We start from the raw sequence: 16,249 nt of genomic DNA, 5'->3' as shown, positions 1-16,249 counted from the left end.
TAGACGGTACAGTACATTGTAGTAAGAGACAGTACAGTCAGTGGCAGCAATGCCTTGCTGTTTAGTAGTTTAGAATACGTAGTGGTAGGGTTACAAACACAGTTGAGGGGGTTACATTTCTTTCCTTTTAATGTTATTTTTTGGAATTAAATGGAGGGTTATATTATAGTTCACACAAGGCCTACGTTGTACAGCTAGGCTTAGGTTACACTAGGCTTAGATTAAAGGGGATAGTAAACCTATCTGTCCTGCGATGACAGGCGGCCGCACCACCAGCACCACCAGCTTGTCCAATAGGAGGTGGAGGAATCGGACGATGGGCTCCAGCTGGGAGGAGTTTAGTGCTGCGATGCTGGACTTTAGCTCCGCCTCCAGGTTATTCTCCATGATGCGCACGTCTCCAATCCGCACAGGGAACATGTGCTCGTCCAGGGCATGCACCAACGCAAAGAACTTATCCAGGTACTGGTCCTGGTGGAAGGAGGTAGGAGAGAGAGAGAGAGAGAGAGCGGGAGAGAAGAAAAGGAAGAGAGGAATGAAAGGACACAAAGAAAGCCAAGCTTCAATAGAAGGGAAATAAATGTGAGCTCCCACTACACAATGAAAGTGCTGTAACTGTGTGCTCTGTGGTTCCAGCTCATGTATAGAGACTACAGTAGAGTTGAGCCCAGCTCAGTCTCATCCACATAGACCAAGTGATTTATGATCACATTAGCACCAGGCTAAGCTGCTGGGAAAACACTCACCCTCTTCAACCCAGTCCCCCCCTATCCTCACTACTAACCCCCCAGAGATGGAGTGGGCTCTACTAAATAACACAAGTGAAGTTCAACCACTAATGAACTGAGGGACACATTACTCCTCCTATGCTGGGCTATTCTGTCTGTCTCTGATGGTCTGATATCTAACACAGATACAGCACATTCACTAATTATTTGGACTTGGTTTTAAAACAAAAAAATGACTACAAAAAGGTTAAAGTGCAGAATGTCAGCTTTAATTTTGAGGGTATTTTAATGGTATGCTATGACTACATCAAGCTTGTGACTCTACACATTTGTTGGATACATTTGCTGCTACTTTGTGCCCAGTAGAAATGCAATGGTAAATAATGCATTGTGTCATTTTGGAGTCACTTTTACTGTAATTAAGAATATAATGTGTTTCTAAACAATTACATTGTGGATGCTACCAGGATTACAAATAATCATGAATGAATCGTGAACAATGATGAGTGAGAAAAAAACCTACTAACCTCCCCTGTTATTGTAATGGTGAGAGGTTAGCATTAGATTTAGGATGGCAAACGATCAAAAAAATACATGATCCATATGCACCGGAATAGCGAATGCAACCCACTTTCCCCCGGTACGTTTTTCACTCATGTTGGTAGGCTGCTCTGGTAATTTCACTGCAGTGACAGGGGATATTCTGCCATAGGCTCTCCAACCCTGTTCCTGCAGCTACCCAGTGCTTCAGTTGGGAAACCAACTGAAATGTCGACAGTAACATGTTTTCACAACAAAGCATACTTCATGAATCTGTTGACAGCCCCTCTGCACGCTGGCCAATGGAGGGGAGGAGAAAGACATTCACGGCGGTGAGATCTTCTGTAGTAAGGTCATGTGTCTTCACATTAATTATGATTTTAAAATGTATATAACTCCTTTTACTAGGCTATTCAAAATCAAATACAAATTCACTATAATTGTACGCTAAATCTGAATTGTTCAAATTAGTGGATTCGGCTTTTTCAGCCACACCCGTTGCTGACAGTTGTATACATTTGCACATACAGCGAATCAATCTCCATAGAAAAACACTGGCAGTAGAATTGTCTGTACTGAAGAGCTCAGTGACTTTCAGCGTATCACCGTCACAGGATGTCACCTTTCCAACAAGTCAGTTCAAATTTCTGCCCTGCTAGAGCTGCCCCGGTCATCTGTAAGTGCTGTTATTGTGATGTGGAAATGTCTAGGAGCAACAACGGCTCAGTCGCGAAGTGGTAGGCCACACAAGCTCACAGAACCGCCGAGTGCTGAAACACGTAGCGTGTAAAAACCTGTCCTCGGGTTGCAACACTCACTACTGTTCGTCAGGAGCTTCATGAAATGGGTTTCCATGGCCGAGCAGCCGCACACAATCCTAAATCACCATGCTCAACGCCAAGCGTCGGCTGGAGTGGTGTAAAGCTCGCCACCATTGGACTCTGGAGCAGAGTAAACACATTCTCTGGAGTGACGAATCACACTTCACCATCTGGCAGCCCGATGGACGAATCTAGGTTTGGCAGATGCCAGGAGGACGATACCTGCCCGAATGCATAGTGCCAACTGTAAAGTTTGGTGGAGGAGGAATAATGGTGTGGGGTTGTTTTTCATGGTTCAGGCCCCTTAGTTCCAGTGAAGGGAAATCTTAACACTACAGTTTACAATGACATTCCAGACAATTCTGTGCTTCCAACTTTGTAACAATAGTTACTTTCCTGTTTCAGCATGACAATGCCCCATGCACAAAGTGAGGTCCATACAGAAATGGTTTGTCGAGATCGGTGTGGAAGAACTTGACTGGCCTGCACAAAGCCCTGACCTCAACCTCATTTAACGCCTTTGGGATGAATTGGAATGCCGACTGCCAGCCAGACCTAATCGGCCTACATCAGTACCCGACCTGACGAAGCTCGTGACTGAACGGAAGCAAATTTCTGCAGCAATGTTCCAACATCTAGTGGAAAGCCTTCCTAGAAGAGTGGAGACTTATAGCAGCAAAGGGGGGACCCATGATGCCCATGATTTTGGAATGAGATGTTCGATGAGCAGGTGTCCATATACCTTTGGCCATGTAGTGTATATAGGTCTATGCATAAACTCTAATATGCATATGGGTGATTTCAATTCATCATCAGCTTAGAAAGAGCGTGGCTTTGAAACAACATCCACAATGACCATGTTTTCCACTCAGTTTCAACCTTTTCTTCAAATTGATCAGGAGGAAGGGAGTAAAAGGTATTAAAACCAGGACACTGTTTCAATGATAAGTCTGATGTGATTAGAGTGTTGAGGGACAACATAGTCCCGAGTACCAGGCCATTAGCAAACTGATGATTGTTAGCGAGTTGGGTACTACTAACATGTCCTGAGTGCATAAGACGACATTACCGTCACATAGAATTTTACTGCAGTCATGACTGCCGGTGTGGTGTTGATACAGTCACCATAGCAGCCCTAGTTGTCATCATACCACTTTTGACTTCGACACTGATAACAGGTTTCGTACCACCATACTCGATGCCATCACCATACTCACCATACATCACCATATTAATAGAATGGTAAATCTATTGATAAACTGGGTAAATCAAGATGTAGTCTAGATCTATCCACAATATTTTGTTGCTCCCTGCATACAGACAGAAACTAAAACAAGAAGCTTCCGCGCTCAGGTCTGTTCAACGCTGGTCCGACCAATCTGATTCCACGCTTCAAGACTGCTTCGATCACGTGGACTGGGATATGTTCCGCATTGCGTCCAACAACAACATTGACGAATACGCTGATTCGGTGAGCGAGTTCATGAGAAAGTGCATTGATGATGTCGTTCCCATAGCAACCATTAAAACATTCCCAAACCAGAAACCGTGGATGGATGGCAGCATTAGCGTGAAACTGAAAGCGCGAACCACTGCTTTTAACCAGGGAAATGTGACCGGAAACATGACCGAATACAAACAGTGTAGCTATTCCCTCCGCAAGGCAATCAAACCTAGAGTCACAATTCAACAGCTCAGACACAAGAGGTATGTGGCAGGGTCTACAGTCAATCACGGATTACAAAAAGAAAACCAGCCCCGTCACGGACCAGGATGTCTTGCTCCCAGGCAGACTAAATAACTTTTTTGCCCGCTTTGAGGACAATACAGTGCCACTGACACGGCCCGCAACCAAAACCTGCGGACTCTCCTTCACTGCAGCCTACGTGAGGAAAACATTTAAACGTGTTAACCCTCGCAAGGCTGCAGGGCCAGACGGCATCCCCAGCCGCGTCCTCAGAGCATGCGCAGACCAGCTGGCTGGTGTGTTTACGGACATATTCAATCAATCCTTATCCCAGTCTGCTGTTCCCACATGCTTCAAGAGGGCCACCATTTTCCCAAGAAAGCTAACGTAACTGAGCTAAACGACTACCGCCCCGTAGCACTCACTTCCGTCATCATGAAGTGCTTTGAGAGACTAGTCAAGGACCATATCACCTCCACCCTACCTGACACCCTAGACCCACTCCAATTTGCTTACCGCCCAAATAGGTCCACAGACGATGCAATCTCAACAACACTGCACACTGCCCTAACTCATCTGAACAAGAGGAATATCTATGTGAGAATGCTGTTCATCGACTACTGCTCAGCATTTAACACCATAGTACCCTCCAAACTCGTCATCAAGCTCGAGACCCTGGGTCTCGACCCCGCCCTGTGCAACTGGGTACTGGACTTCCTGACGGGCCGCCCCCAGGTGGTGAGGGTAGGTAACAACATCTCCACCCCACTGATCCTCAACACTGGTGTCCCACAAGGGTGCGTTCTGAGCCCTCTCCTGTACTCCCTGTTCACCCATGACTGCGTGGCCATGCACGCCTCCAACTCAATCATCAAGTTTGCAGACGACACTACAGTGGTATGCCTGATTACCAAAAAGGACGAGACGGCCTACAGGGAGGAGGCGAGGGCCCTCTGAGTGTGGCGTCAGGAAAACAACCGGGAGGACCCCGCTATCCACATCGATGGGACAGTAGTGGAGAAGGTAATAAAGTTAAGTTCCTCGGCGTACACATCACGGACAAACTGAATTGGCCCACACGCACAGACAGCGTTGTGAAGAAGGCGCAGCAGCGCCTCTTCAACCTCAGGAGGCTGGAGAAATTTGGCTTGTCACCAAAAGCACTCAAACTTCTACAGTTGCACAATCGAGAGCATCCTGTCGGGCTGTATCACCTGGTACGGCAACTGCTCCGCCCACAACCGTAAGGCTCTCCAGAGGGTAGTGAGGTCTAACATGCATCACCGGGGGCAAACTACCTGCCCTCCAGGACACCTACACCACCTGATGTTACAGGAAGGCCATAAAGATCATCAGGACATCAACCACCCGAGCCACTGCCTGTTCACCCCGCTATCATCCAGAAGGCGAGGTCAGTACAGGTGCATCAAAGCTGGGACCGAGAGACTGAAAAACAGCTTCTATCTCAAGGCCATCAGACTGTTAAACAGCCACCACTAACATTGAGTGGCTGCTTGCCAACACACTGACTCAAATCCAGCCACTTTAATAATGGGAATTGATGCAAATGTATGTAAAATATATCACTAGCCACTTTAAACAATGCTACTTAATATAATGTTTACATACCCTACATTACTCATCTCATATGTATATACTGTACCCTATATCATCTACTGCATCTTTATGTAATACATTTATCACTAGCCACTTTAAACAATGCTACTTAATATAATGTTTACATACCCTACTACTCATCTCATATGTATATACTGTACTCGATACCATCTACTGCATCTTGCCTATGCCGTTCTGTACCATCACTCATTCATATATCTTTATGTACATATTCTTTTTCCCTTTACACTTGTGTGTATAAGGTAGTAGTTTTGGAGTTAGGTTACTCATTGGTTATTACTGCATTGTCGGAACTAGAAGCACAAGCATTTCGCAACAATCGCATTAACATCTGCTAACCATGTGTATGTGACAAATAACATTTGATTTGATATTTTATTTATTTATTTGACCTTTATTTAACTAGGCTAGTCAGTTAAGAACACATTTTTATTTACAATGACAGCCTAGGAACAGTGGGTTAACTGCCTTGTTCAGGGGCAGAACGGCATATTTTTACATTGTCATCTCGGGGACTTGATCTTGCAACCTTTCAGTTACTAGTCCAACGCTCTAACCGCCAGGCTACCTGCCTCTAACCGCCAGGCTACCTGCCTCTAACCGCCAGGCTACCTGCCACCCCAAATACAGGTAAGTGCATATTCATTCAATAGGCCTGTTTTCATGCAATGAGCTTGTTTTGGCTGATTTCATGGCGCTACAGATGAAAAACAATGTTTCCCTTCCATTTGGGACTCATTTTATTGCACCGGTCAATAACATTTGAATAGGAGAACAATCTCTTCTTTTATAAAAGGGTGCACCGTCTCTTTAAGCCCCATGACGTCATTCTCACACACAGTCAGATCCAGGCTTGAGCAAATAAGGTCTTGACTGGGAGAGACGTGAGGTGGGGGAAGATGAAGTGAATGTAAAGTATTTGATGACAATTAACTTGGAAATCAGTCATATTTTTACATTATGGTTCATATATCACCACAAACAAGGTATTAGGGAAGGAAACTAATGTTAGTTTCAGCTGTATAGTTTGTTTTGCTTACAGTAATGAACTGATTCAACATTTCCACATGACGTGTTGCATTATTCAAGTGTGTTAACTAACATGATACAGTCCAGACTCCCAGTGGTTCCTCAGGACAGACTAGTGTCAGTATGAGAGAGGAGCTAACATGATACAGTCCAGACTCCCAGTGGTTCCTCAGGACAGACTAGTGTCAGTATGAGAGAGGAGCTAACATGATACAGTCCAGACTCCCAGTGGTTCCTCAGGACAGACTAGTGTCAGTATGAGAGAGGAGCTAACATGATGCAGTCCAGACTCCCAGTGGTTCCTCAGGACAGACTAGAGTCAGTATGAGAGAGGAGCTAACATGATACAGTCCAGACTCCCAGTGGTTCCTCAGGACAGACTAGAGTCAGTATGAGAGAGGAGCTAACATGATACAGTCCAGACTCCCAGTGGTTCCTCAGGACAGACTAGAGTCAGTATGAGAGAGGAGCTAACATGATACAGTCCAGACTCCCAGTGGTTCCTCAGGACAGACTAGAGTCAGTATGAGAGAGGAGCTAACATGATACAGTCCAGACTCCCAGTGGTTCCTCAGGACAGACTAGTGTCAGTATGAGAGAGGAGCTAACATGATACAGTCCAGACTCCCAGTTGTTCCTCAGGACAGACTAGTGTCAGTATGATAGAGGAGCTAACATGATACAGTCCAGACTCCCAGTGGTTCCTCAGGACAGACTAGTGTCAGTATGATAGAGGAGCTAACATGACACAGTCCAGACTCCCAGTGGTTCCTCAGGACAGACTAGAGTCAGTATGAGAGAGGAGCTAACATGATACAGTCCAGACTCCCAGTGGTTCCTCAGGACAGACTAGAGTCAGTATGAGAGAGGAGATAACATGATACAGTCCAGACTCCCAGTGGTTCCTCAGGACAGACTAGAGTCAGTATGAGAGAGGAGCTAACATGATACAGTCCAGACTCCCAGTGGTTCCTCAGGACAGACTAGTGTCAGTATGAGAGAGGAGCTAACATGATACAGTCCAGACTCCCAGTGGTTCCTCAGGACAGACTAGAGTCAGTATGAGAGAGGAGCTAACATGATACAGTCCAGACTCCCAGTGGTTCCTCAGGACAGACTAGAGTCAGTATGAGAGAGGAGCTAACATGATACAGTCCAGACTCCCAGTGGTTCCCCAGGACAGACTAGTGTCAGTATGAGAGAGGAGCTAACATGATACAGTCCAGACTCCCAGTGGTTCCTCAGGACAGACTAGTGTCAGTATGAGAGAGGAGCTAACATGATACAGTCCAGACTCCCAGTGGTTCCTCAGGACAGACTAGAGTCAGTATGAGAGAGGAGATAACATGATACAGTCCAGACTCCCAGTGGTTCCTCAGGACAGACTAGAGTCAGTATGAGAGAAGAGCTAACATGATACAGTCCAGACTCCCAGTGGTTCCTCAGGACAGACTAGAGTCAGTATGAGAGAGGAGCTAACATGATACAGTCCAGACTCCCAGTGGTTCCTCAGGACAGACTAGTGTCAGTATGAGAGAGGAGCTAACATGATACAGTCCAGACTCCCAGTGGTTCCCCAGGACAGACTAGAGTCAGTATGAGAGAGGAGCTAACATGATACAGTCCAGACTCCCAGTGGTTCCTCAGGACAGACTAGTGCCAGTATGAGAGAGGAGCTAACATGATACAGTCCAGACTCCCAGTGGTTCCTCAGGACAGACTAGTGTCAGTATGAGAGAGGAGCTAACATGATACAGTCCAGACTCCCAGTGGTTCCTCAGGACAGACTAGTGTCAGTATGAGAGAGGAGCTAACATGATACAGTCCAGACTCCCAGTGGTTCCTCAGGACAGACTAGAGTCAGTATGAGAGAGGAGCTAACATGATACAGTCCAGACTCCCAGTGGTTCCTCAGGACAGACTAGTGTCAGTATGAGAGAGGAGCTAACATGATACAGTCCAGACTCCCAGTGGTTCCTCAGGACAGACTAGTGTCAGTATGAGAGAGGAGCTAACATGATACAGTCCAGACTCCCAGTGGTTCCTCAGGACAGACTAGTGTCAGTATGAGAGAGGAGCTAACATGATACAGTCCAGACTCCCAGTGGTTCCCAGGACAGACTAGAGTCAGTATGAGAGAGGAGCTAACATGATACAGTCCAGACTCCCAGTGGTTCCTCAGGACAGACTAGAGTCAGTATGAGAGAGGAGCTAACATGATACAGTCCAGACTCCCAGTGGTTCCTCAGGACAGACTAGTGTCAGTATGATAGAGGAGCTAACATGATACAGTCCAGACTCCCAGTGGTTCCTCAGGACAGACTAGAGTCAGTATGAGAGAGGAGATAACATGATACAGTCCAGACTCCCAGTGGTTCCTCAGGACAGACTAGAGTCAGTATGAGAGAGGAGATAACATGGTACAGTCCAGACTCCCAGTAAGTTCAGTGGTTCCTCAGGACAGACTAGAGTCAGTATGAGAGAGGAGATAACATGATACAGTCCAGACTCCCAGTGGTTCCTCAGGACAGACTAGTGTCAGTATGAGAGAGGAGCTAACATGATACAGTCCAGACTCCCGTGAGTTCAGTGGTTCCTCAGGACAGACTAGTGTCAGTATGAGAGAGGAGCTAACATGATACAGTCCAGACTCAGTGGTTCCTCCCCAGTGGTTCCTCAGGACAGACTAGAGTCAGTATGAGAGAGGAGCTAACATGATACAGTCCAGACTCCCAGTGGTTCCTCAGGACAGACTAGAGTCAGTATGAGAGAGGAGCTAACATGATACAGTCCAGACTCCCAGTGGTTCCTCAGGACAGACTAGAGTCAGTATGAGAGAGGAGCTAACATGATACAGTCCAGACTCCCAGTGGTTCCTCAGGACAGACTAGTGTCAGTATGAGAGAGGAGCTAACATGATACAGTCCAGACTCCCAGTGGTTCCTCAGGACAGACTAGTGTCAGTATGATAGAGGAGCTAACATGATACAGTCCAGACTCCCAGTGGTTCCTCAGGACAGACTAGAGTCAGTATGATAGAGGAGCTAACATGATACAGTCCAGACTCCCAGTGGTTCCTCAGGACAGACTAGAGTCAGTATGAGAGAGGAGCTAACATGATACAGTCCAGACTCCCAGTGGTTCCTCAGGACAGACTAGAGTCAGTATGAGAGAGGAGATAACATGATACAGTCCAGACTCCCAGTGGTTCCTCAGGACAGACTAGAGTCAGTATGAGAGAGGAGCTAACATGATACAGTCCAGACTCCCAGTGGTTCCTCAGGACAGACTAGTGTCAGTATGAGAGAGGAGCTAACATGATACAGTCCAGACTCCCAGTGGTTCCTCAGGACAGACTAGAGTCAGTATGAGAGAGGAGCTAACATGATACAGTCCAGACTCCCAGTGGTTCCTCAGGACAGACTAGAGTCAGTATGAGAGAGGAGCTAACATGATACAGTCCAGACTCCCAGTGGTTCCCCAGGACAGACTAGTGTCAGTATGAGAGAGGAGCTAACATGATACAGTCCAGACTCCCAGTGGTTCCCCAGGACAGACTAGTGTCAGTATGAGAGAGGAGCTAACATGATACAGTCCAGACTCCCAGTGGTTCCTCAGGACAGACTAGAGTCAGTATGAGAGAGGAGATAACATGATACAGTCCAGACTCCCAGTGGTTCCTCAGGACAGACTAGAGTCAGTATGAGAGAGGAGCTAACATGATACAGTCCAGACTCCCAGTGGTTCCTCAGGACAGACTAGAGGTCAATATGAGAGAGAGCTAACATGATACAGTCCAGACTCCCAGTGGTTCCTCAGGACAGACTAGTGTCAGTATGAGAGAGGAGCTAACATGATACAGTCCAGACTCCCAGTGGTTCCCCAGGACAGACTAGAGTCAGTATGAGAGAGGAGCTAACATGATACAGTCCAGACTCCCAGTGGTTCCTCAGGACAGACTAGTGCCAGTATGAGAGAGGAGCTAACATGACAGACTCCCAGTGGTTCCTCAGGACAGACTAGTGTCAGTATGAGAGAGGAGCTAACATGATACAGTCCAGACTCCCAGTGGTTCCTCAGGACAGACTAGTGTCAGTATGAGAGAGGAGCTAACATGATACAGTCCAGACTCCCAGTGGTTCCTCAGGACAGACTAGAGTCAGTATGAGAGAGGAGCTAACATGATACAGTCCAGACTCCCAGTGGTTCCTCAGGACAGACTAGTGTCAGTATGAGAGAGGAGCTAACATGATACAGTCCAGACTCCCAGTGGTTCCTCAGGACAGACTAGTGTCAGTATGATAGAGGAGCTAACATGATACAGTCCAGACTCCCAGTGGTTCCTCAGGACAGACTAGAGTCAGTATGAGAGAGGAGATAACATGATACAGTCCAGACTCCCAGTGGTTCCCCAGGACAGACTAGAGTCAGTATGAGAGAGGAGCTAACATGATACAGTCCAGACTCCCAGTGGTTCCTCAGGACAGACTAGAGTCAGTATGAGAGAGGAGCTAACATGATACAGTGAGAGGAGCTAACATGATACAGTCCAGACTCCCAGTGGTTCCTCAGGACAGACTAGTGTCAGTATGATAGAGGAGCTAACATGATACAGTCCAGACTCCCAGTGGTTCCTCAGGACAGACTAGTGTCAGTATGAGAGAGGAGCTAACATGATACAGTCCAGACTCCCAGTGGTTCCTCAGGACAGACTAGAGTCAGTATGAGAGAGAGCTAACATGATACAGTCCAGACTCCCAGTGGTTCCTCAGGACAGACTAGAGTCAGTATGAGAGAGGAGCTAACATGATACAGTCCAGACTCCCTCCCAGTGGTTCCTCAGGACAGACTAGTGTCAGTATGAGAGAGGAGCTAACATGATACAGTCCAGACTCCCTCCGTGAGTTCAGTGGTTCCTCAGGACAGACTAGTGTCAATATGAGAGAGGAGCTAACATGATACAGTCCAGACTCCCAGTGGTTCCTCAGGACAGACTAGAGTCAGAATGAGAGGAGCTAACATGATACAGTCCAGACTCCCAGTGGTTCCTCAGGACAGACTAGAGTCAGTATGAGAGAGGAGCTAACATGATACAGTCCAGACTCCCAGTGGTTCCTCAGGACAGACTAGTGTCAGTATGATCCAGACTCCCAGAGGAGCTAACATGATACAGTCCAGACTCCCAGTGGTTCCTCAGGACAGACTAGAGTCAGTATGAGAGAGGAGCTAACATGATACAGTCCAGACTCCCAGTGGTTCCTCAGGACAGACTAGAGTCAGTATGAGAGAGGAGATAACATGATACAGTCCAGACTCCCAGTGGTTCCTCAGGACAGACTAGAGTCAGTATGAGAGAGGAGCTAACATGATACAGTCCAGACTCCCAGTGGTTCCTCAGGACAGACTAGTGTCAGTATGAGAGAGGAGCTAACATGATACAGTCCAGACTCCCAGTGGTTCCTCAGGACAGACTAGAGTCAGTATGAGAGAGGAGCTAACATGATACAGTCCAGACTCCCAGTGGTTCCTCAGGACAGACTAGAGTCAGTATGAGAGAGGAGCTAACATGATACAGTCCAGACTCCCAGTGGTTCCCAGGACAGACTAGTGTCAGTATGAGAGAGGAGCTAACATGATACAGTCCAGACTCCCAGTGGTTCCCCAGGACAGACTAGTGTCAGTATGAGAGAGGAGCTAACATGATACAGTCCAGACTCCCAGTGGTTCCTCAGGACAGACTAGTGTCAGTATGAGAGAGGAGCTAACATGATACAGTCCAGACTCCCAGTGGTTCCTCAGGACAGACTAGTGTCAGTATGAGAGAGGAGCTAACATGATACAGTCCAGACTCCCAGTGGTTCCTCAGGACAGACTAGAGTCAGTATGAGAGAGGAGCTAACATGATACAGTCCAGACTACCAGTGGTTCCTCAGGACAGACTAGAGTCAGTATGAGAGAGGAGCTAACATGATACAGTCCAGACTACCAGTGGTTCCTCAGGACAGACTAGTGTCAGTATGAGAGAGGAGCTAACATGATACAGTCCAGACTCCCAGTGGTTCCTCAGGACAGACTAGAGTCAGTATGAGAGAGGAGCTAACATGATACAGTCCAGACTCCCAGTGGTTCCTCAGGACAGACTAGAGTCAGTATGAGAGAGGAGCTAACATGATACAGTCCAGACTACCAGTGGTTCCTCAGGACAGACTAGTGTCAGTATGAGAGAGGAGCTAACATGATACAGTCCAGACTCCCAGTGGTTCCTCAGGACAGACTAGTGTCAGTATGAGAGAGGAGCTAACATGATACAGTCCAGACTCCCAGTGGTTCCTCAGGACAGACTAGAGTCAGTATGAGAGAGGAGCTAACATGATACAGTCCAGACTCCCAGTGGTTCCTCAGGACAGACTAGAGTCAGTATGAGAGAGGAGCTAACATGATACAGTCCAGACTCCCAGTGGTTCCTCAGGACAGACTAGAGTCAGTATGAGAGAGGAGCTAACATGATACAGTCCAGACTCCCAGTGGTTCCTCAGGACAGACTAGTGTCAGTATGAGAGGAGCTAACATGATACAGTCCAGACTCCCAGTGGTTCCTCAGGACAGACTAGAGTCAGTATGAGAGAGGAGCTAACATGATACAGTCCAGACTCCCAGTGGTTCCTCAGGACAGACTAGAGTCAGTATGAGAGAGGAGCTAACATGATACAGTCCAGACTCCCAGTGGTTCCTCAGGACAGACTAGAGTCAGTATGAGAGAGGAGCTAACATGATACAGTCCAGACTCCCAGTGGTTCCTCAGGACAGTAGAGTCAGTGGTTCAGACTCCCGTAAGTTCAGGACAGACTGGTGTCAGTATGAGAGAGGAGCTAACATGATACAGTCCAGACTCCCTCCCGTGAGTTCAGTGGTTCCTCAGGACAGACTAGTCAATATGAGAGAGGAGCTAACATGATACAGTCCAGACTCCCAGTGGTTCCTCAGGACAGACTAGAGTCAGAATGAGAGAGGAGCTAACATGATACAGTCCAGACTCCCAGTGGTTCCTCAGGACAGACTAGAGTCAGTATGAGAGAGGAGCTAACATGATACAGTCCAGACTCCCAGTGGTTCCTCAGGACAGACTAGAGTCAGTATGAGAGAGGAGCTAACATGATACAGTCCAGACTCCCAGTGGTTCCTCAGGACAGACTAGTGTCAGTATGATAGAGGAGCTAACATGATACAGTCCAGACTCCCAGTGGTTCCTCAGGACAGACTAGAGTCAGAATGAGAGAGGAGCTAACATGATACAGTCCAGACTCCCAGTGGTTCCTCAGGACAGACTAGAGTCAGTATGAGAGAGGAGCTAACATGATACAGTCCAGACTCCCAGTGGTTCCTCAGGACAGACTAGAGTCAGTATGAGAGAGGAGCTAACATGATACAGTCCAGACTCCCAGTGGTTCCTCAGGACAGACTAGAGTCAGTATGAGAGAGGAGCTAACATGATACAGTCCAGACTCCCAGTGGTTCCTCAGGACAGACTAGAGTCAGTATGAGAGAGGAGCTAACATGATACAGTCCAGACTCCCAGTGGTTCCTCAGGACAGACTAGTGTCAGTATGAGAGAGGAGCTAACATGATACAGTCCAGACTCCCAGTGGTTCCTCAGGACAGACTAGTGTCAATATGAGAGAGGAGCTAACATGATACAGTCCAGACTCCCAGTGGTTCCTCAGGACAGACTAGTCAATATGAGAGAGGAGCTAACATGATACAGTCCAGACTCCCAGTGGTTCCTCAGGACAGACTAGTGTCAGTATGAGAGAGGAGCTAACATGATACAGTCAGACTCCCAGTGGTTCCTCAGGACAGACTAGAGTCAGTATGAGAGAGGAGCTAACATGATACAGTCCAGACTCCCAGTGGTTCCTCAGGACAGACTAGTGTCAGTATGAGAGAGGAGCTAACATGATACAGTCCAGACTCCCAGTGGTTCCTCAGGACAGACTAGAGTCAATATGAGAGAGGAGCTAACATGATACAGTCCAGACTCCCAGTGGTTCCTCAGGACAGACTAGTGTCAGAATGAGAGGGAGCTAACATGATACAGTCCAGACTCCCAGTGGTTCCTCAGGACAGACTAGTGTCAGTATGAGAGAGGAGCTAACATGATACAGTCCAGACTCCCAGTGGTTCCTCAGGACAGACTAGAGTCAGTATGAGAGAGGAGCTAACATGATACAGTCCAGACTCCCAGTGGTTCCTCAGGACAGACTAGTGTCAGTATGAGAGAGCTAACATGATACAGTCCAGACTCCCAGTGGTTCCTCAGGACAGACTAGAGTCAGTATGAGAGAGGAGCTAACATGATACAGTCCAGACTACCAGTGGTTCCTCAGGACAGACTAGTGTCAGTATGAGAGAGGAGCTAACATGATACAGTCCAGACTCCCAGTGGTTCCTCAGGACAGACTAGAGTCAGTATGAGAGAGGAGCTAACATGATACAGTCCAGACTCCCCGTGAGTTCAGTGGTTCCTCAGGACAGACTAGAGTCAGTATGAGAGAGGAGTGAACATGATACAGTCCAGACTCCCAGTGGTTCCCGAAGACAGACTGGAGCTAGTCATGAGTACATGGAGCAGTCACTGAGCAGGGACATCAGCTGTGCTGATAGACTTGATCCTCTCTCAAATCAGTAAAGGACGTGAGACATTTGACAGAAGTCCAGAAAGTACCAACAATTCTAGGACCACACCGGGTTTTCATATTCTAGTATTAAACAAATACAAATGTTTCGCTATGCCGTGAAAAGTATGGTTGTGATGGGCTATACCTGTGTGTGGACGGTGGAGACTGATGTCACTTCAACGTTGAACACGCCTCTGTGGTTATCCACCCATTTCATCCCAGGAAGAGGAACGTCAGGGGAGAGAACCGAGTAGGACTGGGGAGGTTTCTCTAGAGACACCGGCAGACAGAAGCTTCCTGTACGCAGGCGTCCATTCTGAAGCATGGGGATCCACTGAGGAAGGAGAGAAAAACATGATTAGGGCCTGAAAAACAATAAAGGCATGTTAACGTTTATACACGTGTGCTTGTATGAGGTGCGTGTGCATGTTACGTTTGCTTGCACACACCTGTGTGTCATGCACGTGCAGATATCATTGTGCATAGTGTGCGCACGTGTGTGTGTGTACATGCATGTGCATTTCCACACGTGTCCACAGTGGTTACCGTGTATCCCACAGGGGTTTCCAGGGGGGTGTTCTGTTTCTGCTGGCAGCTGACATGGTAGAAGGTGAACAGGACATGGTGGTGGTCAGTCAGAGAGGCCGGCAGCTTGATCTTCACCTCATCATGGAAGTCCGGGGACCTGCATAGGAAACACAACAGGCATAACAGAGCCAGAGTTGAATGGTTGGTTTTAGGAATCGACAGCTGTTAAAGGGTCAGGGCTGCACAATAATAAACATCTACAGAAGTATTGAGAACAGGCTCTAAATGACATGGTTAGTTAGGGCCGTACAGTAATGAGAACAGGCTCTAAATGACACGGTCGGCTAGGGCCGTACAGGAATGAGAACAGGCTCTAAATGACATGGTTAGTTAGGGCCGTACAGGAATGAGAACAGGCTCTAAATGACATGGTTAGTTAGGGCCGTACAGGAATGAGAACAGGCTCTAAATGACACGGTTAGTTAGGGCCGTACAGTAATGAGAACAGGCTCTAAATGACACGGTTAGTTAGGGCCGTACAGGAATGAGAACAGGCTCTAAATGACATGGTTAGTTAGGGCCGTACAGGAATGAGAACAGGCT

At 47.4% G+C, this 16,249-nt stretch overlaps 1 protein-coding gene across 13 annotated transcripts in view; it reads right to left on the bottom strand.

Annotated features, from left to right (window-relative positions):
• Positions 1–16,249, bottom strand: part of dock7 (dedicator of cytokinesis 7) — a 78,146-nt gene that overhangs the window by 28,997 nt on the left and 32,900 nt on the right. For all 13 annotated transcript variants that reach the window (XM_052462699.1, XM_052462690.1, XM_052462691.1 and 10 more), the window contains exons 17-19: positions 15,665–15,803; positions 15,264–15,452; positions 240–471 (exon numbers count right to left, since the gene is read on the bottom strand). In XM_052462699.1, coding sequence (XP_052318659.1) covers positions 240–471; positions 15,264–15,452; positions 15,665–15,803 — 560 coding nt within the window. The remainder of the gene's footprint in view (positions 1–239; positions 472–15,263; positions 15,453–15,664; positions 15,804–16,249) is intronic.

This window comes from Oncorhynchus keta, chromosome 1 (assembly GCF_023373465.1).
Source record: "Oncorhynchus keta strain PuntledgeMale-10-30-2019 chromosome 1, Oket_V2, whole genome shotgun sequence".
NCBI lineage: Eukaryota > Metazoa > Chordata > Actinopteri > Salmoniformes > Salmonidae > Oncorhynchus > Oncorhynchus keta.
This window is presented reverse-complemented; position numbering and strand designations above follow the sequence as displayed.